Source organism: Trachinotus anak, unplaced genomic scaffold, assembly GCF_046630095.1.
Source record: "Trachinotus anak isolate AG129_WGS33_773 ecotype Australia unplaced genomic scaffold, CSIRO_AGI_Tana_v1 ptg000012l, whole genome shotgun sequence".
Lineage (NCBI taxonomy): Eukaryota > Metazoa > Chordata > Actinopteri > Carangiformes > Carangidae > Trachinotus > Trachinotus anak.
In genome coordinates this window covers 24,052,476-24,078,648 of record NW_027273863.1, presented here as the reverse complement: position 1 = coordinate 24,078,648, position 26,173 = coordinate 24,052,476, and the positions used below count along the sequence as shown (strand labels likewise).

At 40.8% G+C, this 26,173-nt stretch overlaps 1 protein-coding gene across 5 annotated transcripts in view; it reads left to right on the top strand.

Moving 5' to 3' along the window:
* Positions 1–25,306, top strand: part of LOC139629272 (guanine nucleotide exchange factor VAV3-like) — a 48,985-nt gene extending 23,679 nt beyond the window's left edge. For 3 of the 5 annotated variants that reach the window (XM_071491806.1, XM_071491805.1, XM_071491808.1), the window contains 13 exons: positions 172–281; positions 2,016–2,117; positions 2,901–2,992; positions 3,657–3,679; positions 4,805–4,829; positions 6,913–7,043; positions 10,105–10,170; positions 10,420–10,454; positions 10,605–10,721; positions 15,243–15,330; positions 15,766–15,895; positions 21,197–21,345; positions 21,930–25,306. In XM_071491806.1, coding sequence (XP_071347907.1) covers positions 172–281; positions 2,016–2,117; positions 2,901–2,992; positions 3,657–3,679; positions 4,805–4,829; positions 6,913–7,043; positions 10,105–10,170; positions 10,420–10,454; positions 10,605–10,721; positions 15,243–15,330; positions 15,766–15,895; positions 21,197–21,345; positions 21,930–21,971 — 1,110 coding nt within the window. In that variant the 3' untranslated portion in view covers positions 21,972–25,306. Of the gene's footprint in view, positions 1–171; positions 282–2,015; positions 2,118–2,900; positions 2,993–3,656; positions 3,680–4,804; positions 4,830–6,912; positions 7,044–10,104; positions 10,171–10,419; positions 10,455–10,604; positions 10,722–13,464; positions 13,762–15,242; positions 15,331–15,765; positions 15,896–19,614; positions 21,346–21,929 lie in introns of those variants that run through there. The other 2 variants (XM_071491807.1, XM_071491809.1) reach the window with 2 other exon arrangements.
* The last annotated feature ends 867 nt before the right edge of the window (positions 25,307–26,173 follow it).

Genomic DNA, 26,173 nt, shown 5'->3' with positions numbered 1-26,173 from the left:
TCTGTGCAGCACTGCTAACAACTGATGTGCTGCGCAACCCGACACTAAAAGTGTACATTCTGTGAGATAAGCATTACAGTATAAATTTAACCATGGTATTTATAAAAATGCAAATGTTGCTGCACTTGCAGGAAAAAATACATTTGGTTTGATCGCTGTCTTCTTCTGCAGTGGTGCTACGGGTTCTACGTGACTCACCAGCAGGGGTACACAGGCTTTGAACTCTTTTTTAAGACCAGAGAGCTGAAGAAGAAGTGGCTGGATCAGTTCGAAATGGCCATGTGAGTACACAGAGGCATGAACACCACAGTCCAGGCAGGTTGCGATCAACACAGAAGAAAAGCACACTGTGTACTTGTGTGTGCATATGTGTGTGTGTGTGTGTGTGTGTGTGTGTGTGTGTGTGTGTGTGTGTGTGTGTGTGTGTGTGTGTGTGTGGTGTTTATTTGTCCTTGTTTGCATGCATGTTATTCCAAGGCCAAGAGAGGTGTTGACTCTTTCATGTGCACTGTTTGATCAGGTCTTAGCTGCAATCAAGCACACACTCCTGACAACAGGACGATAACACACACACACACACACACACACACACACACACACACACACACACACACTGTTCCAAAGAGCTGTAAAACTACAAGGAAGCCACTCTGCCCCGGTGGTTCTTCAAATCAGTGCTTTATGGGAGTGTATATTTCTTTTGTATTATTTTGTGACAGTAGGAGGTTTTTGCCGGCAGATATCCTGCCTAAATCCTTTGGAATGTTGATTTGAGAGAATACAGTGTTGTTTTGACATTACACTCTGACTGACTGAACAAATGTTTTTTGTGTTTGAGGTGTATATGGATGAAAACAATATCCCTGCTCTGCATGCTGACTGCTGTCTGCTGCGGCCCTCCTGAATACATTTTCACATCTAATACTGTGCTGAATTTTTCTTATACACATGCATTGTAGCAAAACAATGTCATGTGTGGGGATGTGCATTACACAATGCACTATTTTAGTCCAATTCTAGCTTATGCGGTCATGTATGAAACCTCATGTGTAATTTCCGAAATTTAAAGAAGAGACAACCACTTTCACACCAGTCTTGAAAATGTTTTTTTTTTTTCAGAGATACAAGGTGTGTGTCTGAAAACAGCTTTGTGCCACTGTGCATTGACACCAGAAGGGGCCCCTTCAGAAAGTGAAAATTGTACCTGTAAAGATGATGTGGGCTCCTGATGAAGGACTCACTTAGGGGAGCACTCAGTTTAAGTGGCTTCTGGATGGTGTGTTCAATACAAAAAAGACATTTTTGTGTCAGTCGTGTTTGTTCGTGTTCCAGGGGCGCTGCTTATTTCTGCTGTGCATGTTTCCCCTCTCATATTTGAACACATGCAGCTCAAAATTGGGTTTGTCTGGGCTCAAGAATTCAAGTCCTCTTCATTTACACCTGCACATGTGCTTGGGCTGAAAGGAAGGAACTGCAGATTATTTCTGCCACAATTTAGTTTTATTCACTTATAAAGAATTAAAGCTAAAGAAATGATTAAGAATGTTTTGTAGATTGATGTAACTGAAAGAAAATTGCCACCACAACTGAGACACACACACACACACACACACACACACACACACACACACACACAAATTTAATTAGCACATGCAAGCTTGGTTCGAGAGGTGGCAACGACGTTCTGCCTGTTGATCAGTCGGTGCGCCACTTTGGTCCAGACTGAAATTTCCCAACAACTACTTGCCAAGATGTTTTGTACAGGTATCCATGGTCCCCAGAGGATGAAGCTTACTAACTTTAGCAATCCCTTGACTTTTCCTCTAGTGCCACAGTGAAGTGTACATTTGTGGTTGTGGGTCAATGTCTCAAATCTACTGGATTGATTGCCATTATTGTGTTTAGCTGAAAGCAGCACTGTGCTCAAGTACAGCTTCACAGAGCCATAAGGATGGCTGGAGACTCCTGGTCTTGGTTACATTTAATGATTTTTTTCTTCTTATTCTATGTCTCAGATCAAATATCCGTCCAGAAAAAGCCAACCACAACTCCCACCAGTTCAAGATGCACACATTTGAAAGGATCACTTCCTGTAGCTTCTGTCACCTCTTGCTCAGGTACGATGCAGACACTGTGAATGACCCCTTCTCTTTTGGATAATTATGTAGAACCGATGACGCTGTGGTAGAGTAATACTGTTGCCATGTGGTTTTCAAGCCCACAACTGAGATAGAAACTGTAACTCCATATTGTTCTCGGATTGGGAAAACATCATGGGTTATTGCACTGATGGTGTTTTCCTGTTCTCAGGAAAATACACTTTGAAGGTATGAAAGGAAAACCTTTACATTTTACATTTCAGTCTTCAGTCACTTTTCCTTAAGTTTTCATACCTCTGCTCTGGCAACAGCCAGGGCTGGAGGCAAATTGTTTTCGGGTTGTCCCGTTCTTGTGGACACGATATCTCAGTAATGCCCTGACAGAACGTCTTCAAATTTGACACAAATGTCCACTTGGACTCAAGGAGAAACTGATAAGATTTTGGTGGTCAGAGGTCAAAGGTCAAGGTCAGCGTAACCTCACAAAACACTTTTTAGCCATTACTCAAGACTTCACACAGCAATTATGACAAGAGTTCACACAAAGAGTTAAAATTTTATATGACTCTGGATAAACAGGGATGTAATCTGAAAAACATGGATAGTTGGTATACTGTAGTATAGGCAGTTAACCATATAATTTTTCAGCAGACAGAATCAGGTTTATGGCTTTGGAAAGCTGAAGGACATTTCCTGTATCATTTTTCTGTGCGACAGAGGCCTGAAAATCCAAAATGTCAAGGTATTTCTCTTAAGAAGGCCGTTGTACATGAAATATGTCCTGTGTTTTATTGTCTCCAGGGGCATCTTTAACCAGGGTTATCTCTGTTTAAAATGTGGGCTGGGGGCTCATAAGGAGTGTCTTGGTCGACTGGGAGTGTGTGGAAGAACAGGTGAGATAGAGGCCTCCCAAACTCCTTTTCACTTTTTTTTTTTTTTTTTTTTTTTAAAAAACATGTTGGACCATCACAAGTTATCTTAAAAAAATACTTGCATGTCTGTGATATTCACTCTGCATACTCATTTTTTTGGTGACCTTTACTCTAGGGCAATATTTCCACTTATCCATACAAAATATCAGAATCTAAAATGCAGATCACCATGAAATTTACTGAGCACATTCATACTCCCTAGAGAAGCTCCTCTTTACATTTTGAGCACTCCATGAGCGTTCTTGTACATTCATGTAATAATTCTGTAAAAATTGTAAAAATTACATATTGGCTTTTAGATTTGTATGAGTTGTTTAATTGAAAACTAATATACTGTGTTATAGAGATATTTAGCAGTTGTCGCATCTTACTCCTGTGGCAAGCTGCTGCCCCTTGTCACCTGTCTGGTGCTGGAGTTCAGGTACATTACCCTCCCTCCATACGCAGACAGCTAAAGGCAGCTCTGGCCTTTGACAAGCCTTCTTTGCCAAAGCACTGTGGTCTTTATGCATTCTGAGGCATGATGAGGGCCAGCCGAGGTTGACAGTTGAGGTGGTATGTCAGGAAGCCACCGCGCACTCATATTGTATTCTCCTGTCTGTGTCTGTCTCTCACCTGACTGCAGATTCTGCCAAGCCGAGACCCAAGGTGAGACCCGGACTGTTACCTTTCTTTGACTTAGACACCAAAGCTGACATAATTAGTGAGGCACAACACAGCAGATAAGATAATACACACCCACACGTGTGCACATGCACTGGAGTGTGCCACTAATATAAATACAGACTGTGTGCAATTATGATCAGTGAATACAATGAGATGTTTAAAAGCTATTCTAGCTGGTATAGAAAATTCAATCTGGATTTAAATGATGCATTAAAACATTAAAATCAAATACATAATAATCACAGCATGTTAAATGCCTGTGCAATATGCCTATACTGCTGCTACAACATCTACAGTTTACATTTCATGTTATCACGTGTGTTAAATTGAAGACAGCTCTATTTAATTGTAAGACTTGTAAGCCCTGAGCTGCATAAACATTTAATGAAGTCCATCCCACAGAGCGAGAGCAGGAGCTCTGATTGGCTAGGCTCCTATCAGCACATAACAGCTGGCCAGTCATAGCTCTTCCGATAGTTTTATCATGATTTAACTATAAAATATAATTAAACGCTTAAAGAGTCTATATATTCTTATTCATGTGGCTCACACAAGGCACCATACCAATCACCTGTCACCTGTCACGAATGATCAGGGCTTTTGAAACCCTGGATAGACTAACTGAGTCCTCCCACTTCGCAATAAATGCAGAAAATTCACATTTGCTCCACAGAAATTCCTAAAAAAATAGTGAACACTCTTTACCCTGGTGGGTTATGGACAAAATGTAGATAAATGATCCAGTTTTTCTGTTTTTTTAGTTATATTTTTCCTCCAAAAAGAGACACACTCAGAAACAGAACTCCTACATTTCACTCTTGAGATCCGCCTTCCACATTTAAAATAGTTAGACCATACATCTATGGGTATAACGCTCACAGATGATAGATTTAAGAGTATGACTCACTCCTCAGGTCAGGCTGATCCAGCACAGGGATTAAGAATGACCCCTCTATATTTATCAGTCCCTTCATATTTCTTCTTCTTCTTCTTCTTCTTCTTCTTCTTCTTCTTCTTCTTCTTCTTCTTCTTCTTCTTATTCTTCTTCTTCTTCTGTTCTTTTCCCTTTTCTCTATCTTGCTCCGTGCTTTCTCTCTCTTTTCACAGGAAAACACAGCTCCACCGGACACAGGTCAGTATGCCTCGACCACTTGACCACTTTTGTGAACCTGCTGAGGACTTTACGTGATACCTCTTAAGCTGCTTTTATCTCGGTTCTGTAGCAAAACAGAAACACAGACAGGATGAAAAGGTAACGGTTAGTCAGAGGCCTAAGTGAGACCTGGTGCTTTAAAGCTAACCCTCAGATGTTATCAAACCCCTCCCATGTCTCTGATCAAATATTACTGAACTCCTTTTTTTTTTGACACAAAAACCCTGACAAAGTCTCCTAGAAATACACACTGGCATGAATTTATCCACGGGGTTCAAACCAGGAAATGAGCAACAATAGTTTTCTCTTGACAAATATATTTGAGTAAGAATAACCAATGAATAACAGGTTGCAAAAGGAATCCTTATCCAAAGCACAAAAAAGCCCTTTTCTCACCGCATGCCGTGATTCCTAAACCCTAGACGGCATTGAGATGAATTGGAGTAGGTGGAATCATTATGAGAACCATAGCAGGAGAAATACTGGCAGAAAAGCACTTCCAGCAGTCTATATGCCTTGGCCTCAACCGCTGAGCTGTGCCTTCGTGATAAATCAATTTCCATAAGGGGCTTTATGAGAAAGACAGCCGTGCTTATTGTTCTTATTAAAAACATGAATGTGAGATATTCCATTCATCTGAGATCACCGTAATAGTTTCCTCGGGCTGGTTTGCAATGGAGTCATGGCTGGAAGGGAGATGTGTCTGAGGGGGCTAGATGTGTGAGTCAGGGGAGAGTAAGTGGCTGTGTCTTTTAAGTTGGCAGGAGTGTTTAGTCTTAGCCTTAGCTGGATGCTCGTGGCTGTATTTGTCTGCCACGCTGTGGAACGATTGGAGCCGTGGTGTTCAGGAATCAAAGACATGAATTTCCCTCCATAGTAAATTGCGGCTTCTTTTAGGACGGTGCTATTTTGGTGGTTTTAGCCTCAATCAGAGAAACTCCTACATTTAAGTGCACGTTAGAGATCAACTGTGAATTTGCTTTGTGCACATGATTAGTGATTACTAAATGGCTGGTTCACCCAAACCAAACTTTTCCTCACTTGCCTTTATGATTATCATCTCATCCTATTTGGTTTTATTTGCTCAGTTTTGCTTTGTTTCTGCTGTCACCTCAGTACAGTGTGATTGTGATTCAGAAAGTTGTCTGTGGTGCTCAGAGCAGTGGAAATTACTTTTAAAGAACATCTTGACTGCAGCCAAAAGAGTCTTGGGTCCACCGACCCCCAGTGGTTAAATTGGTTACTCTGCTGCAGAGATGTAAAAGTGAACTCACAGTAACCAGGTGTTAAGTTACTTAAAAACAACCTTAAAAATTAAAATCATTAAAACATCTTCTTCCAGAAACAACTTCCATGTCATCTCGATCTCAAACAGAACACTAAATTAACAGTTTTCATTGGTACCAAAGGCCCCCACTCCACTTTCACCCCCCTATACCAGCATCACTGAGCCTGTGGCAGTCATATAAATCAACCTATAAATCAACTGAAACATTTTTTATGTAGTCAGTGAGGATAAAAGGGTTCATCATAGTGTCCATGTCATAGTTTACTTAACAGGAATTTAATGAAACAAAATGTTCACAGTAAGAAAAAGGTCAGAAAAGCAAAAGTAAACCAACAAAAATACATCAAAGTTTAAATTTAAATCATTGTGTATGTTGTCCAGGTTATAGTTGGATCTGATGAGACTAAGATTAGACTGTGGACTTTAAGCATTAGAATCATTTAGTTCTGCTTATATTTTGACCTTGAAGAGTGTTTTTATTGACAAAATGTTTTAACATCCACTGTTAACTCCATACGTCTAGCAGAATACCTACAGTATCTGGGCTTCCCTTTTTAATCACTGTCTGAGAGACATAACACATCAATAGTGCAATGACTTCTGTCATTTTCAGAAAGTCTCGTACATGGTTTCTAATGTGTTACCCAGAACTAATGATGAACTGTTCAGACCATACAGGGTCTTACTGCTGTGGCGCTGTTGTATATATATATGACTCTCTGGTAAACGTTAAAAAGCCAGAGTGTAAATGTGTTTGTATTCCCTGTCTGCTAGGTTTACCCAGGATGGTTGTGATCAGAGACTACAGCGGCATCCCCTACCCCCAGTGTGGGCCCCCACTAAGCATTCATGCAGGGGATGTCATTGAACTGATGTTTGCCGACCTACACAGCTCCTGGTGGCAGGTGCGTGTCACTCAGCTCATCCTCGTTTTATCTCAACATCTGTGGCTCTATGAAAAAATAACACGTTATGGCTCACCGGGTTGGCTAAGTGCACGCAATGTCTTTGCAGTGTCATGGGTTTGAACCTGTGCTGCATGTCATCTTTTCTCTTTATACTGGCGTTCCCACTGTGTTACAAAGGGATAAAAAAAAAAAAAAAGAAAAAAAAAAAAAGAAAACAGCTTTCAAAAAAATGTGGTGAGATCATTAATTTCCCTCTCTTTGGCCGTTATTGTTTATAAATCACTAATTGTGTTGTGGTTGTTTGTCACATTCTGTGTCGTGACAGCCATAAATGTGACATTATGATGAGGTCAGCCTCAATTAGAAACATCAAACAAAGATGTATTTGAACTCCACTGAACCCCAGTTACATTACAAATGGAGTATTTTGACTCATCAGATTGAATCACAGCCTCCATCTGATGATCTAACCAATTAGTGGCTTCAGTTGATTAATTGAGTGTCACGGTGAGACAATAAAACAGCAGACACTTCATCCTCTGGAAGATGTTTTAATGGTGGCGCACAACCTCATGTACAGGCACATTTAGCAACCACCTCACGAGGTCAGCCAAACGGTCGAGAGTGTTTGACCTTATCTATTTTTGAAAGGATGGCGATTTATCTGGGGTCTTCCGGCAGCCTCCCTAGCTGCTTCTCACTCTGCTTTACGGCGGCATTAAAGCCTCATCCTCCTTCTGGTGCCGCTCCAATCAGACTGCAGTCTTTGCCAACGGCACGGCTGGGAGTAGGCAGTTAGCCCGATTTCCTGTGCTCCATTTTACTCTCTGTTGTGACAGAGCACAAGGTGGAGGGTGAGGACATGAATGCCAGGAGACTTCTTGTAAGCCGGTAGAACAGCTAGCAGAATGTCACGCCACAGACCTGATGGCACTGCACTGATTGCTGCCATGGTTACCATGCATGGTGAGAGGGGATAATCAAAGGATTTAAATGACAATACACATTTGTGTATTCTTGTCCTGTGCATAATGAAACTGTAATAAGGCAACCTGAGGCTGCCCTGTGGAGATTTTGACCACGAGTGCTGCTGTAAAGCATCAACAGGCTAACACACACACTCTTAATACAATGTTTTCTGTCAGAACACATATTAGGGCAGAGAGCAGTGACTACTAATGCAGTGAAGTTGAGAAAAATTACTAGTTTCCCTCTGGTTTTCTCTCTCATGATTGAATATAATTACTGCCTCATCAAGTTGTGAGGAATAACAAACTGAATACTAATCTTGGTCAATCAAAACGGATATTTTTCAATTACAGGTAATATCTTAGCTGTGGTTAATTCACTCAATACAGCTCTTTTGCTGGACCTGTCTAGTTGACTAAATTCTTAGTTTAGCAGTTTGGCTTAATATGCAGCTGTTTTTTAAGTTTCTGCAAATTTTACATATTGTTTTGACAGAAATTACAGCATAATAATTTGTTATATGGTAAAAAATAAAGTGGTATTCTAGTTAGCTTTCTCTGTTTGTGCAGTGCCGTTATACTCACATCACAGGTGTAACGCTATTGGACAGCAGTGTTAATTTAAAAATTAATATCTGCACATTTCCTCTAAAGCACAAATTAATTTATTTAGACATTGTATCAGTCATGATTGAAGCACTGTTTACTTAATTGGATGCAAGTGGGATCCCCGTTGGACCTGCTGTCAAAATGTTGCTGCAGAAGGCGGTAATGCATATCAATAGCTGGTGGCAGCAATGAGCTGCAAAATGCAGGATGTGGTAATAAAAAGAGAAGATTAAGACGACCACAATCTGATAGATACAACACGAGATGCAAGTTTCAGAACAAACAAAAGAAAGGCTTTGCAAGTATTTTCAACAAGTTTGTGAGGTCTCACGGTCACACACAATGCGTTTTGGTGAGAAACACTGAATCCAAACAAACCCGTGTTTGTTTACAATGAAAGCTCCACAGGGTACCTTTAATCTTCAGCGTCCCCAGTGGCGCCAGAGGATGGAATTACAGAACATTGAGAATTCATATCCCCTGTTACCCAGAAGGCAATTATCCCCCATCCCACTGGCAGAACAATACAATCAATCACTGTAATTTCATTTGATCCTTTGACTACTGCCTGTTTATGCCAACAGAGTAATAAGTTTAATCTTTATCATACGCTTATTGAAGGCATAACAAATAGAGAGGGGCTCTCAAAAAACCTTTGATGAAATGTTATTACACAGAATGAATCATAGAGATGGGTAAAGATTCGCTTTCCAATCTAGTTACTGCCAGGGCTTGCACGGTCCCAAAAAGCATTTCTTACTCTAATAAAGAGGAGTGAGGAGGAAAGCATAAACAGGGCAGGAAGCTGAATGAAGAGCTCCACATGCCCTCAACACTCACTGTCTTCTCAGATTGACTCAATGGACTTCAAATTGACCTCGAGCTCAGAACTGGATACTTAAATTGTCTTGAGCTTAATGTTGATATATTTGTTTATCGCTTTCTACAAGATAATGTACATGATAGCGATTTAAGGTTAGAAAGTAAAGTGAACTATCTATGAAGGAGCAAGTCTATATAAAAATTAAGTAATTAATTTTACCAAATTGGTTTATTTAGCTGGAGATAAAAAAAGAATGTCTGTCTACACTATGTTTGTTGACAAAATTAAGGATTTTCATATAAAGCTTGTGTTTGCTTGAGGCGGGTCAACTGAAATGCAATTGGTAGGCTTTAGCGTGAGCCAAAGAAGAGCTCATGCTGTTTGGATATTCAAAAACCAGAATAAGATCCATTATTTAGTGTTAAACGAGGCTCTTGTTTTGATGCAGCACAAATCTAACTGCCGGCAGAGTTTGAACCGTAATTAACTTGGGCTGCAAATTAGATGCACTGCTTGTTGTGTGCTAATTGCTGAGGATTTATTGAAGCAAGTGTGGGAGGGGAAGAGGAAAGGAACAGAGAAAGAGAGAGAGAGAGAGAGAGATGTGTAGTTGCTCCCAGACAAATATAACGCGATTAACAGCCAGTTGCTGTTGCAGGGCAAAATCCTGGCGACAAGCAAGATTGGCTTCTTTCCAAGTGATGCTGTGAGGCCTTGCCCGTGTGTAAGTGTGCATATTTTTTGTAATCAATAACACACATTGAGTGTGATTACAATGCATTCAGTGGATAATGGCTAGTAGCAATGTCTTAGCAGAGGAATGTAGTGCTTTTCAATTGCAGTTTTTTCGCTGCAGAAGACTGATTTTAGCCATTAGATGTGGTTTGAATATCACATTACCACAAATGACCTCCACCCCCCTTGTATCGACTCCATAAAAACACAAAATAACCACAATTCTTCTCTGTGCCAGGTTCCAAAACCTGTCGATTACTCTGCCCAGCTCTGGTAAGCGATGAAAACAAATGACTGTAGATTGCTAACATTGACCACAAGTCATTCTTACTTTATCTTATTGATTGTATTGACTGTTCTCATCCTCATGTTCAGAATGATTGATTGCAGTGTAAGTGCAGTAGTTGATCATGGGTGGTTCAGGTTTGCAGGGCCTATGGAGAGATACCAGGCTGAGGTGGAGCTCCTGGACCGAGGAAACAGCACCTATCTGGTTCGACACAGGAGGAAAGAATGCACTGAGTACGCCATCAGTATAAAGTGAGTGATGCGAGAGCTTGTTTTCAATTTATTTCCACACTAGATCTCCTGCAATTTTCACTCACCACAGTTTACCAAGAGTGGTGGAATAAACAAAACACATGCAGTCAGCAGCCGGTCTTGTGGACAAAAACATCTTATTGTGAGAGGCGAGAGATGAGTGGCAAGATTCATTCAGGCAAACAAAATGCCCACATGCAAAGTGCAGAATCGGAAAACAAACAGCTCGTCAAATCTTGAAATGGACAAGCTACAGCAGAGGGAGATCATGCCATGTTCCTCTCATGACAGGGAAGAACAAGAAGTTATAGTGACTATATAATCATCCACAGTCTGTAACTGAAGAATGGAAAAAGTTTTCCTGGTCTGAAGGGACAGAATTTAGTTTCAAAAAGGTTGGTTCAACCAAATTTCTAAATATAATTTCTAGTGGTATCAAGCCATGCAAACAGTTCCCAGTGTTTTAGATATCTGTCTCAGACATTTCTGTGTCCACAACAATTCTTTAAGCATCTAACAGCTGCTATACTGATGAGCAGGAAGCACACTGTTCTCAGACCTTCTGGATTTTTAAATGCATTAATACTGCTGAGGTAGCTAACATGTGAGAAAATCCTATTAAAGAAAGTTTCCATTATGCCAGCAATGTTGTGTAAAGAAACTGCACAAATAGAGAAAATATTAGACCCAGTGATAAATTTCATTATATTCCTTTAATAAACATCACACAGATTTATGGAGATTTGCAATTTAATGTGTTGTGGTGAAGAGGAAAACAACACAAGCAGGCGCCACTGTTCGTCAGACTTGGAGCCCAAAGTGCTGATTGCATTGCAGTGATTGTGTTATGAATTTCATATTCTTAAAAGGTAACCACAGACCTTTTGAAAGAAGGAAAAAACTGGAGTGTGTCTTGGTTTGCCAAACAGAAAAAAGCAACCCCCCCCCCCCCAAATTACTTCCAATGAACAAAGGTTCTCTTTGATGTTCAGAGCCTTGACAATTGCAAACAAATGAGAAAAAAAAAAAAAATCAACTAACGTGTTTCAGCTGAAAGCCTTCAACAGGGTATTGAGGTAATACACAAACACAGACACTTAAGTACAACAAGGCATGAGCCAAATGAGTTACAGGTGCGTGGAAGGAAGCTAAGAGGAGGGAGGGCTGGAGAAATGGTGCAGGAAATCAAGGAGGAGGAGGAGGCCCTGTGAAAACCTGTCCAACACAGGCTGCCTATCTGTCTTCACAGTGAAATGCATATGGAGCAAATCATAGCTGCTCAGAAAAAGCTACATCACAAATTCAAATTGCCCACGTGAAGCACCTCATATCAATATGGACAAGTGGTGGACAGCAGCCTCTTGTTATGTTTATGAATTACTTCCCTCGGCAGTGTATCCTATGGGGCTTATGCACCATCATAACATCATACCTCAGCTGTCACTGAGGTTTAGCTGGGGTTGCATGCAAATGCTACAATAATACAACTATTTTTAGGCATGTAAACAACTGAAAAGAGACAGCACGAGCATCACATTCATGTATTTCAGCTGTTTTACCACTGCGTGCGAGACAAGTGGTCATAATAATTTAGAGTTATTATTTACCCTGGATAATTCCCAGACCTCTCTGTGAATAGTTTTCACTGGAACAACTTAGCACAGAAAAAATAATCCCTTTGAAAACCGTTGCCAGTAATGTCTGTCGATTATCCAGAGTAACAATGACACTGTTCCTGGAGAGAGATGTCGCTGTTGAATTTCTTTTCTCTTGGTAATTTTTATTTAATACTCTGAGCATCAAACAGGAAATCTTCTCTTATTATACTTGATTATAAGTGGAGAAGATAAATTTTCTTTAACCAGGGTAAAGAAAATCACAGCTTTCTGCATGGCTAGACATTAGAGGTAGGTTAGAGAATATATTTAATGTGAAGGAGCTCTTAACCGGCGTACCTAAACACTGCTGCAGTTCAATTATATTTCCTCTGATGGTCGACTCAGTCCATACATATCAACTGAATGCAGCATAGGGAAGAGGTGTTTTACCATCTTTCCATTGTCTTAGTCCTCCACTCAGACATATGTTCAAGGAGTGGCTAGCTTTTCATGTGATAGCTTTCATCATACTATTTGCTGCTCTATGGCTATCAATCTTAGGAATGGATTTCAAAAGAAGGCGAGCAACACGCTTGAATTGTAGATAAAACATTCATTCCTTTAGGCCCCAGTAAATGTCTGCTTTATCTGCAAGCTGAGGGCCTCGGTAGCCGTCTTTTGAAATACAACGCTGTCCATTTTAACTTGAGAATATCTTTCAGGCTACATTAAAGCATGTTCGGTCTTTAAAAAAAGAAAAAAAAAGGACCATCGAGTCCCTCTGACCTGGCATGACAGCTCCAAGAGATTATAATGATTAAAGGTGCACGCTGCAATAGTGTTTGGATGTAAGGACTATTTAGCCAGTGACACACCATTGCAGCCCATTTGGTTTTGTGGACTCATACGGTCCCCTCATTCAAAGCTTTGATGTAGAGGGCCAGTTTCTGAACACTCCAATCCTAATTGCCTGTCTCACTGCTTAAGATCATTATCAGGATGGCCGTTTGAGATAATGGAGCTTTATACAGAGAGCTCCTGCTAATCAAGTGGGGCTGTCTAATGTCAGACGCTACAAGTGGTCAGTTTGTATGTGTGTACTGAATCATGTATATTTGTTTGTGTGTGTGTGTGTGTTTGTGCAGCAGGGAGCCTATAGGAGGATAGACAGACTGAGCCTTTGCCCAACAGAACTCATCTGCCTCCATGTGTTATGCACCATATAACTCAGCACAAATCAATAATTTATTACTCCCCATATATTCATAACCTATCAGTGAATTTGCAACATGACCATATTGTTCTCATTGGCTATATTCAGCATTGGGAGATTCATAATGCGGATCTCTAGTGTAACTTGTACATCATCATATGAGAAACATGCACTGTACAGTCCTGTGCTTGCAATTGGCTTGACAGCACATCCCTGCTCTCTCTCTCTCTCTCTCTCTCTCTCTCTCTCTCTCTCTCTCTCTCTCTCTCTATATATATATATATATATATATATATATATATATATGTATGTACTACTTTTACTTAGCTCTACTTAGCCTGAGCTTTGATTCTCTCATGTCATATGATTATTTAATCAATTAATAATTTAATCAGGCCTGTAGCATACACTCTCAGCTGTAGAATGCTTTACAGCTGGTAGTAATACATTTTCCTGTCTTGAGTTAAGTGAGCACATGAAAGGGCATCTTCCAGTTTGCAGTTGCTTTTTAACATGAAATAATTAACACAAAAAGAGGAAGCAAATCCCCCATGTACAACTGCAGTGATTCTGTAAAACCTATTCCAAAATATACTATTATTTTCAAAAATCAGATTTAATTTGTTACTGCCTTTTTGGTATCTTTGTCAAAATCTTATTTTCTCGGCTCAATTTATATCAGTGAGGATCAGCTGAATAACAGACACACCTCTCTGTATAATGCAAATACAGCTGGACAGCAGTAAAAACCTTCATGAAGGAGGGTTTATTGCAGGACTGTTGTGTTAGACAGCACCAGTTTTAGCTACATACATAACAAACTGTCAGCTGAGTGCAGTGTGGGAGTGGGTCTGATTCCAGGGCTGTGCGAGTGGTAATCCACACCTGATGCTAATCCGCCAATCAGTTCCTGGTAGAACAAAAGCTGTTTGTCCTTGCTACTCAAATGTTTGCCACTGAAAACATGAAACACTGGATCTAAATAAAATGATTTTACCTAAGAAGTCGCTGCTGTTGATTGTGGGGCTTTAAAAAAGTTTTGCTTTAAACAGCTTGATTTGAAAGTTGAAGAAAATTGTTACCGGACATGAAAATACATTAACGGAGGATAGCTTTTAGAAACACAGCGATGGTTCTCCCACTTGGGGTCATGCTTGAGATAAATCTGAGTGGAAGAAACACAAATTTATGTTTTTGTTTTTTTTTTGTTTTGTTTTTTTTCTTCTGATTTTTCTTTAACTTCTTGCTTTTCCTGTCAAATACAGGCTATGTTCAGCTCTTAATGCCTCTCACAATATTCAAATGAAACAGTCTAAGAAACAAAAGCTTTGTTTGATATATTTGCTCACAACATGTGCACAGTAGTTATCTATGATGAAGGGTCACAAGTATTGTGTATATGGCTTAATTTTAAGGGTTGATAAGCCAGAAATGTTGGAAATTACAGGTATACAGTATAAACTATACCTGGATTACAGGATAAAATGGGGAAACCTATGATACTTATTAATATCTGATGTGAATGAATTGGATCAGATTTTCACAGCAGGAAAAAACCAAAGGTGTTCTTGTTGAACAAAGTTGTTTGGCTCAGCATGGAAACCAACAGCCAGCGCAGACAGACCTTCGTGACTGTTCACCATAGAGACTGGATTGATGTGGAACCATGTATAGTTGATTAGCAGCCCATGTCTTATTCATCCTCCACAGGTTCAACGATAAAATCAAGCACATTAAGATTCTGACCAAGGACGGCTGCTTTTACATCGCTGAGAGCCGGCTGTTCAAGACTGTGCTGGTAAGTCTGAATGGATATCTGCTGCAGCATTAATGAATATAATCATTTTGACATTACGCTACTTTGAGCTCTCTCTTGAGATAAACCACAGCATGCAAGTGAAATTTTTGCTTATGTTTTATACAATGATGAAAACCCCACCCACAAAGGAGGAGGAAGAAACTTGCGTAGCAGCAGCTCTCATTAGCCTGTCCCCAGTACTTATACTGGAAATGGGCAGATAGAAAGATATACTGTGGTTAGTTGCCGTGCTGAAAAACACGTCCTCAGTACTGGCTGCTTGTGTATTGTCAAGATCAAACAAGCAGCTGCTCCCATTCTAGCCTGCACACACGTCTTTTCATTTCTATACATTTGTACACAATACCATGTCGATTTACCCTGGCTTACTCATGTTATGTGTATATTTTATACTATTGTGCTTGTTTTACACAGGACTTAGTGGAGTACTACAAGCATCACTCTTTGAAGGAGGGTTTCAGCAGTCTTGACACCACTCTGCAGGTCCCCTATAGGGAACTGTCCAATGGAAACATGCCCAGGGCCATTACCAAGGCTGGCAGTGGTGAGTCCTCACAAACATTCAGGTTCCCTCCCTGAGACTTGTCTGACAGGTGAAAATGCTACCAGCTCAGATCAGATCTTGACCCTGTTGTAGTCGAAAGCAATTCTGAGTATGTTTGGATGGCCAGAGGTGTGGGTTGTTGCTTGCACAGTTCAGCACTAGCTCAGATTAAATGAGGTGCATGTGTTTGTTTTTTTTTTTTTTTTAGACCTGCTTTTAAAGCCTCTCTATATTATCTGTGATAACTTATATATCCAAGATAATCACACAGAAAGAATAAAACAAGCTGTGAAGAAGCAGTTTGCCGGAATCAGTATCTCACTTGCAATATTTTGTGACAACTGGCCAGCTAACGCACTGTGCCCTCAGCTCCAAGGACTACACAAAAAAAAAAAATCTTAGCTTACATTACAAAATCTTGCTGACAGAGCATTTGCTTGGTTATTAGACGCCCAAGTTAAAACTGTGTCTTAATCCCCGAGGCCGTCCTATCTTCGACGCGTGAGACATGCTAGAAATATTTAGCACAGCATAATGAACTAACACGATTCCCTGTGGAACAGCACAGGGTGAGAGACAGCAGCAGTTCTCCCTGGGAGACATTCCTCCTCAGTATAGCTCAATTGATCCTCTTTTGTCATTTACATAATAAAGTTAAATATGACATTCCAGCACATGCATAATGTCATTCAGATTCACACACAAGCCTCTTTCTAACATGAGATCTCGACCTTGGTCACACTGTGTATGGATATGATATGTTTTGTATTGTTTTCAATAACTAGCAAATACAGCAGTGCTTACTGAGTTTAGCTCAGGTATATTATGTTCCTCATGAAAAAATAGTCCTGTACACACATACACATTTTTATATGGATTAAACAAACTTAATTTGTTTTAATTAGTGAGCTTCAGAAAAGCTGGAAAGTGTGCAGTGTGGGAGTGGGTGGGTGCAGAAAAGGTGGATGTTTTTTTTTAACCAGCTGTTTCCCTCTTGTCCTAGTCTCTATGCTAAACTAAACTAACAGCCCCCTATCTCCAGTGACATGCTTAGACATATTGATCTTCTCTAACTCTCGGCAACAAAGTGTTTTTCCAAAACAGATCCAACACGAGCCAGACCGCCTTCAGATGTGATCTGCCATCCGATCACATTTAAGACTCTGTATGCATTTTCACCTTTGTGGTTTTCTATATCCAGATAAGATATGAATATTCAGATAGCATGGTGATATCATGTATAAATGAGCTAAAACACAGACGCAGAGTATAAAGGGGAAGTATGGGGTAAGAGAGATAAAGGGAGAGCAAAAGACAAACAGGAAAGCGAGACAGACAGTGAGTGAAAGAAATAGAAAGGCGCCTCGTCATCTCACCAGGCTTGGCAGAGAGGTCCCAGTTAGGGCCCAATGCCCCAGGCAAGCACCAGGAGCCTGCTACTCCAAACGTCACACTCCGCACGCTGTTCAGCTCCGATATGGCTTCACAATTTTCCTGACAGGACATGACATTTCACTTGGGCTGGCAGCGAAGAAAATTGTGTGACGGCCGCCTGCTGACACACACCTGGGGGATACCCCTGGTCCAACTGAGGGACTGTGGCTGTTTCCGCAGAACTGGGAAAAGTTTGCAAATATGATCTGATGCAAAAGAGCAGGAAGCAGCTGGAGGTAAACTGTCTTAACTTAAAGGGAGCTGTTCGTGTAAACAACCGCAGTCACTGCAACAGCAGCCGAGGTGAGCAGAGGAATGCTGGAACAAAGTCAAAGTTAGCCCTTTGTCTCTGTTCGGATGTAAAATTCTGCTACATCCTTGTCCCCCTGCCTCCTTTGGCAGCGTCGGTCTCACAGCACATCAGGCTTCAAAGCTCTGCAAGAGGTGTTTTTGTGCATCACTGCCATTCACGACGCTTCCTTCTGTGAGAAAGCCTTGACAGACCCGCCGTTGCCTCAGTGCATTCTGGGATAGATTATTATTGCCTTAAGTCGTCCACCCCCATAGACAGACTTAGTGTGGGCACCGCGTTCTCTTTCTGGTAAACAGCCTCTGCGGAAAGACAGATGTCATAGCAAAACAAAAAAACACACACAAAATGGTTTGAATCTCAAAACAGACACCTCTAGCAAAGAAAACAGAATGCAAGACTGAGCAAACAATCACAAGACGCAGAACTACTGAAAACCCATCAAAACTCTGGAGTAATTTGTTTGGAAAAACCCCAGCCAGCATCTTTAATTAAATCTGACTGAGAAGTTTTTGTCTGTGCTGGTGTGAATGTTGGAGCTGGGAAATAATTTAAAATAGCATTAACTAAAGCAAGCCATACAAAATCTGTCAAAGAGAAACTATTAGAGAATTTATTAGACAAGTGTCGAAAACTTTACAGGCTAGCATTTAAACTTGTGCGAGTTAATGATCGTATGTCCACTACTTGTGTTTATTTAGTATATGTGTAGTTGTTTTTGTGCACTCTGGTCAGACACGTATTGACCTGTATTTACTTATCCCTTTGGGGGAGAGGAAGAAGGCATGGAACCATATTGTGGTGTTGACAGGAGGTGGTTTTCTCAGTGTGAGGGTCTGCTGGCTCAGATGGGATTTCATATGGGAACAGATGTCCCTGGCTCCGGTGTGGAATCCCAGCCGATGCCTTGTTACGGCGCCGTGCTGTGCCCAGACATATACTTACCCCCTTGCTGCTGCTTCGGCTCACCTGGTCTGAAGCTCAAAAGGTTGTTATTGCAAATTGTTATGCAGTATGATCCGGGGAAGGATGGAGAAGTTACACTAACTGGCCAGAAGTATTTGGACAGCCAAAGTTTAAAGCCATGTGAGCTCGTCTGATGGGTATGATTATGCAATAGCAGCCTCTTCTTGGGAGACTACTACAAGATTTTGGAACCTGGCTGCAGGGACTTGCTCCCATTCAGCCACAAGAGCATTAGTGAAGATGGCAATTGATGTTGGGCGATAAGGTCTGCCATTCCAGTTCATCCCAAAGGTGTTAAATGAGGTCGAGATGAGACACTGGCAATGGCAGCTGGGGGAACTATTGGACCAGATCAGCCAGAGAACTGAAGAAAAAGCAGCTGAATAAAGGAAATCAGATGAGATTTTGAATGTGAAACCAGTAATTTCTTGGCAGGGCTGTGTTAGGACTATTGTAATTTATAGCTATGGCCCCATCTAGCCCCACCTTAGTGCCATCTAGATGCTTAATGCATGGGGGGATTGTTATGTTGAGACATAAGAGGGCCTTCCCCAAACAGTTTCCACAAAGCTGGAAGAACACTGTTGTTTTAAGTGTTATTGTATGGTGTAGCATTAACATTTCATTGAAATTGTAGTGAAGGACACACACAACCTACACAAAGTATAACACACCATGGACTTTCAGACATCCTCTTATGTTTGTTATCAACTACTCAATTAATGCATCTTCTCTTGGTCAGTGTTATGAATGTGTGCATGTGCCAGGTAAAATGACAAATTATCAGACACCTTCACTGTTTTTCCACATGTCCTTGCTTTTAGCTTTTTCTTTGACTTTGACAACTCTCTCTCTCTCTCTCTCTCTCTCTCTCTCTCTCTCTCTCTCTCTCTCTCTCTCTCTCTCTCTCTCTCTCGCTTTCTGTCAAACTTGTGTTTACTTTGCTCATGTTTTCTCTTTGCTCCCACTACGGCCTGAACCCCTCATCACTCGCTTCGTTTCTCTGTAGTACCTCCTGGCAGCTGCAGCTTTGTTCCTCCCTCCTCCTCGCCTTTCTGGTCAGGTACAGGTACAGCTTTTCTACTCTCTTAGTTTCTCCCTCGCTGTATGCCCACATTTCCAGGTTTCCAAACACCAACTGTTTTGATTTTCCCATCTCTGTTAAATAATGTAGTCTAATGGAGCCACTATTATCTAATATTGCATGAACCATACAAATGTATATTTTGTTGGGGGTCGGGGGCAATACGTCCACATCAGCTTCCCAGCACCTCCAACACAGAGGTATTGTGAAGTTCTGGCTGCTGTGATATATCCCACCTGGAAAAACAGAACAGCAGAAATTTCAACAAGCCAGTGGCAAAGAGCTGCAAAGCCACCACTGCCTGCATTTATATTTTACCATAATCCAACAATAACGCTGTCAGGTCAGCCAATTAAAAGGGGAAATACACTTGTATGGTTTCACTTGTTAATGAACTGCAAAAAAAAAAAGAAAAGAAAAAAGTAGCATAATAAAAATAGGAAATTTAGGCTTAGTACCCATTCATAAACTGTGACTACAAAGCTGGCAATAGCAGTAAGTATAATGAGGAATAATAATAATGGGAGTAACAGGATGTTTTTCTATTTTTCTCATCCTGCTGACATGACTGCAGCATAGTAGTCTATGATCGTGTCTTTCTCTGTGTGCACTTATGTGCATGAGCATTTGTATACATGCATGTCCTGTGTGTATGGGCTTCAGCATCTGTGTCGGTAGGATGTGTGCCTGTGTGCGTACACGAGAGAGTGGATGAATTCCTTTCATCATCTTCTCAGTTGTTCCATCTGAAATTTCCACACATGAGGTTAACAAACCTATGAACGCCAGTCTTCGTGTTTAATGTGAGCCCTGTCGTGCATGTGTAGGGACAACCTTGTATAACCTGGTAGGTGCAGTTGCAGAGCATGAGCCAAGTTGAACATTAACTTTTAATAAGTTCAACACATGACCTCTCATCTCTACTTTGTGCTTGGCACTTCCTAGCTGGGGAGCCATACATCACTCTCCTCTGTGAATCTGCCTTGTTCTTTCATCTCTGTCTCTGTTGTCTTGCTTTTACACTTTGTACGACTCAGACCCATGAATCAAGGCTCTTTGCTGCCTTTTAATCCTTAAAAGATATCAATAGATATTTTATTATGGTTAATGCCTGTGAAAATGCATTTTGTGTCATTGTAAACCTTGTACAAAGAAAAAAAAAAAATAAATAAATATAATAATTTTACCCCTGTTTATTAAAGGTAGATGAACTGAGTTCAGCTAAGCTGAGTTGATTTGAGTAGTCTTGCTCTTACAAGGATGATTTGTGATAAATATAAGAGTTAAGAAAGGCTGGGATTTCTGAATGCAGGGAGGAAATGACGTGGTGTCACAGACTGTAAATCATGCTTTCAGATTAGATTCTGATTAAATTGTTTTACATTTTTGTAATTGTGACATTTTTTGGTGAATCAATGACAGCAAAGAGCTCTAACAACTATATTAAATCACACTGAATTTAGTGTGACGGTGCCCCCCCCCCCAATAAAAGAGCTCTCTGTCTCAGTGTTTTCTCCCAGGGTGGTGGGTATTGCAGTGGCACGCTACGACTTCAGCTCCAGAGACACACGGGAGCTCTCACTGCTGCAGGGAGACATTATCAAGATCTACACCAAGATGTCCAGTGGGTGGTGGAAGGGAGAGGTCGACGGCAGGGTAGGTCTGCTGGACGATCCCGTCATTATGGCGCATTTCTGCATCTGTGCACTTAAATACAGTGGTAGCTTTTTTTACACATCCAATTGATTGGACAGTTCTCTCTTGCATATCATGTATTAAAATTGCTATATTATATAATAATCTGCTGTCACTTCATTTGAATAATTGATAATAATAATATTTTTCTTCTCCTCTCAGTGCTTTAAGGGAATAAGCAGTAGAGTTTCAGTGTGTGTATTGATTTGAACAGTCTACAAATATTTTAGATTTTAAAGTCATCAAAGCTCAATCAGTAATTTTTTTTTCAGAAGTGAAATGCCTCATATTTGGGTACCTGGGTGGTGTAGGGGTAAAACAACTGTCAGACCATAATTGAGACTGATTGGTGGTGGGAAGCTGGTGGGGGATCATGTGGTGGTGTGATCTCTGCAGGGTAGGAAGGGGCAGTGTATGTTAAAGGTAAGCTGAGGTTGACAAGAACTTTAGTGTGGGGACAATTGACCTTTTAACATCAAGAGAGAGATTTGAAACATAGGGTTCAGTGCTTCGTCTGAGTTGTATTCTGTTTCGCTGCTTCTCAGGTGGGCTGGTTCCCCTCTACCTATGTCGAGGAGGAGGACTGACTTGGCCGGTCCAATGACGTCTTTTCAGCGTCGATTCAAGGCTGACCACGTCCGTTGAGCGCCACACTGCTCACCCACTCTCTGTGCCCTGCAAGTCAGGTCTCTTTGATAAAACCCAGAGACTCAGACTGAAGAGGAAGCGGCGGCGCCCTCAAAAGCCTCCTGCCCTCTGACAGACTCTCACTCGGAGCAGATGTCGAATCACAGATTCCGGGAGCGTCACGCTGTTTCTCGCCTCTCTGTGGTCCTGTCTGGCCCCGTGGCCCACTGGGAAGTGCATGAGCTGTACCCACATAACCCCTCCCCCTCCCTTCTCCTTACCCACTCACCTTGTCTTATTATTGATGACTCCATTGGCTGGTGTAAGACTTGCCTTCACTGTCATCATGTTTCGATACCAGGAAGGCTTGGTCACCCAGCTGGAACACACATCCTGCTGACAGGGCATCGTCCAGGTACTCCACTACATTGAGATGCAGGAGCTGAGGAGCTTTGACTCTTGTTGGAACCCTATAGCTGCCTTGGCTGTTCAGACTTTTGTGTTCAACTTTCAGTCAAAGACTCATTTTAAAATTTTAAATCACTGGACTGATGTTAATTATGTGATATTTAAATGCAATTACGTGAAACGTGATTTTACACAGTTTGTAAAAAGGATGGAAGGATTTCCGCACCACAGTGTAAAGGATTGATCTGTCATTCACATGTGATGTGTTTGCAGTCTTAATGACTATCAATCTTGTGGAGTTACAAGCAATTCCATCCCATCATGACAGCAAATCATGCCTCGAGACAAAGTAGAGGCATTTTCCTCTTCTATTAGAATTTTTTTTTTTAATTGGTGGTTTTTTTGCCTTTATGAGGCATGAGATTGGTGTCAAAAATTCCAAACTGCTTTACCCTTTAATAGTTGGACATTTTGTGCTATACACTTAAAGTGTGCTGGTAGGCAGATTTGATTACCTTCAAGCATAATCAGGAATGCCGTTTTCCCTTTTTTCCAGTCTTTATGCCAAGCTAAGCTAAACTGTCTCCTGGCTGTAGCTTCAGACATGTTGTATCAATCTTCTCAAATTCTTACCAAGCGAATAAGCATGTTCCCCAAATATCAAAATGTTCTCTTAAGCCAAAACCAACCACAATTACAGCTGGTCCTTCAAGAATTAATGAACATGGTGAATTGTCAAAAGGAGGAAGTAATACCCACTTTGATAATGGTTCTAGACATTCCCATTTTATGTTGCAAAAGGGAAAAAAAAAAAAAAAAAAAAAAAAAAAGCCCAGTTCTTATGTGAGGCTTCAGACATGTGAAGTCATCAAAGAGCAAAAAAAATATGCACAAAAGGAATTACAAAGCCAAATAAGTTCTAAAAGAACATGTGTGGGGTGGACTGTGTAATTGGAGGTATATGTCTATACTTCACTGTGAGCTCCTTCATCTTTTCACTGTGGAAACCAGAGAGCCCTTTTACATTCCACCGATTTTTGTGTTTACCTCAACTCTTTTTGGTTTCAGAATGAATGATTCAAGGGTGATGAAACAGCTGTTCACTGTAGTGCAAGGTAGCACAAGGGCGTCAAGTGATACTGTTTTCCTTCAAACGTTACACCCCACTAACCATGTGTGTGACATCAATATCTAATAAAAAAAAAAAAAAAAAAAAAAAAAAACTCTTTGAATTGTACTTTTGAAATTTGATAGGCTATTTTTCCCTTTTCAGACAAATCTTACACTGGAGGAACAAAGGCTTTGCAAGTTGCATCATATATCACACCCATGTCTGACACCGTCGTGGAGGTTCAGTGCAGAACCGGCGGTGCTCATATAACAGCCAAACAAACAGAAGAGAGAAAAGAGAGACACCTAACAACAGCTGTGGCAGAGGAACAAGTAACAATGAAGGTCTTTGTTTTCTTTCTAAATTTACATCACAGACCCAGGAAACAATCTTGGGCCCCTTTCGCCTAATTTTCATCGCTGCTGTTTGCAATTTAAGATTATTCCTCTCACGTTAGTTTTGACACTTCTGACTAATTAAAACAAAAATCATACCTGCGACCCATGCTTGGGCAAGTGAGAGCCCTTTAGGACTCCCACATTTATCTCCATTTTGCAGCTGGCAGTCATTTGTGAGACGTGATGTTGCCTTGTTCGGGAATAAAGCCCCCTCTTCTCCAGCTTTGTTGATCCTCCAATCCAAACCATATAAGAATGTGTCTGCCAGATCTATGGTTTTTTGATGCATCTGTTGCATGCATTGTTCCAAAAAGCTGTCTTATCTCATGCTGAGATAATGAACAAGGGCTGGAGGTATGGTGTGAGGGCAGATTCATATCCCAGAGTAAATAAATTATTAACGCCACAGAACAGGTCTGTCACACTGAAACACATTTGGCTCAAAATAATGTGAACACAACCCACACTCAAGTGTAACTTGTGGAACTGACGTTGTGCTGTTCATTTGTGGTGCGTTGAGCTAATGTGCTAATGTGTTAGCGTGAAGAACAACAGTAGACTTCTGTACTTCATATTTGAAGAAATGTGAATTAAAAGATTGGGTGTAATTTGAAACTTTTTGTTTCATATCAACAACTGAAAGTGTTTATTGTAACAATACGATACCATTCAGTGTCTTCAGTGACTGATCTTTACTTTTACATTCTTGACATTCTGTCAAGTTCTTAATCTCTAAAATGTGCCACAGCTAACGACCTAAATGTCTATCTACTTTCCTAGCAACTTAAGCAAGACAGTGGTATCACAGAAAGCAAGCTAACAGAAAGTGGTACTTGCAGCTTGCAGTAAATTGAAAATTAAAATTAAAATGCTCTTTTTATTGGCCAGTGAGTTCTGCATTGATTAATACCTCATTGCATAGTGGTAGAAAAACAGACAGGGGGCACAGGCATGGAGACTCTGGAGGGACTTTTTCATTGAGCATTACAAGGTTCACATCATTACTCCCAGTCAGGGTGTTTCATAAAGATATTTCCAAAATGAAAAGAATATTTGTTGGATTACAGCATTTGATTTTGAAATATCACAATTTTCCTGAACACTTGTTTACCTTTGGGTTATGAATTTCCTGTCTTTGATTGAGTCAAATTATATTTGCAAATCAAAATTTAATGTTGGTTGCTACATTAATATATTTCCCACCACCAACTCAGCAGTTGCTTCTATTGATTCAACATAATTTAGCCTTTTAGAGTGTCCGTATGCATATAGATATCAAATTATCTCTGGACCCGTTCTCTTCATTAATGTATTGTTCGGCAGTTAGTTTGCTCTCTCTATTGTTTTATACAGTTTAATAAATTTATTTCCTTTTGTACTGAATGGATTTTGAATTATAAGATTCAACTGAAATACACTATCAAATATTAGAATGCATTTATTCACCAGAGCCTTTACAATATCAGTATTCCTGTAATGTAAACACTCCCTCAGGCTTACTTCCCCCCACTGCTCTGCAGCCTCTCTAATGACCAAACTCAGCAGAGGGAGGGCTCTGCTGTGCTAACAGTAACCCTGCCGTCACAAAGAGGCAGAAAGAATGGCTCCCCTAATACTCTTCCTCTCCTTAATCTGCCTGTTCCTGTCTTAGCCAAAGAGATGAAAGGCGACGACAGAGAAGTTGGACAGCAGCCAGAGAGAGAGAAATGGGTGTACAAGGTTGCGTGGAGTAGATAAAGCACAGGGAGAAAGAGGACGGTGTGCGGGGGTATGTGTGTGCACGTGAGAGAGAGAGAGACATAAGGCAGACAGACAGACAGAGAGAGACAGAGAGAGAGAGAGAGAGAGAAGGAAGCCATGCATCACCTTCATCTGTCTGAATGATCTCCTTAACCCCCGGTCTTTGCCAGTCAGCCCCTCTGGATCTCTGTATGGGGGTTAAACAGGGATTTAGCAAAAGCTGAAGCTGCCCTCAAATGCGGTGAGCTCTCAGTTCCTCTCAAAAGGGCTAGACTCTCCGAAAAAGACTTTATCTGTAAGATTTATATTCAGCTGCTGACTTGTGACCATCAACCTTCTTACAAAAATCATAAAACTACAGCTACAGATTTTTACCTGTATTCAGACATGCTACGTGAAAAGCTGCCATGCAAAAGAAACGAGGGACATAAAAAAAGGTAACTATTTCTCTAACAAAGCCCACAGCAGCTGTTGACACTGACATTCACTGTTTAATGGTCACAAT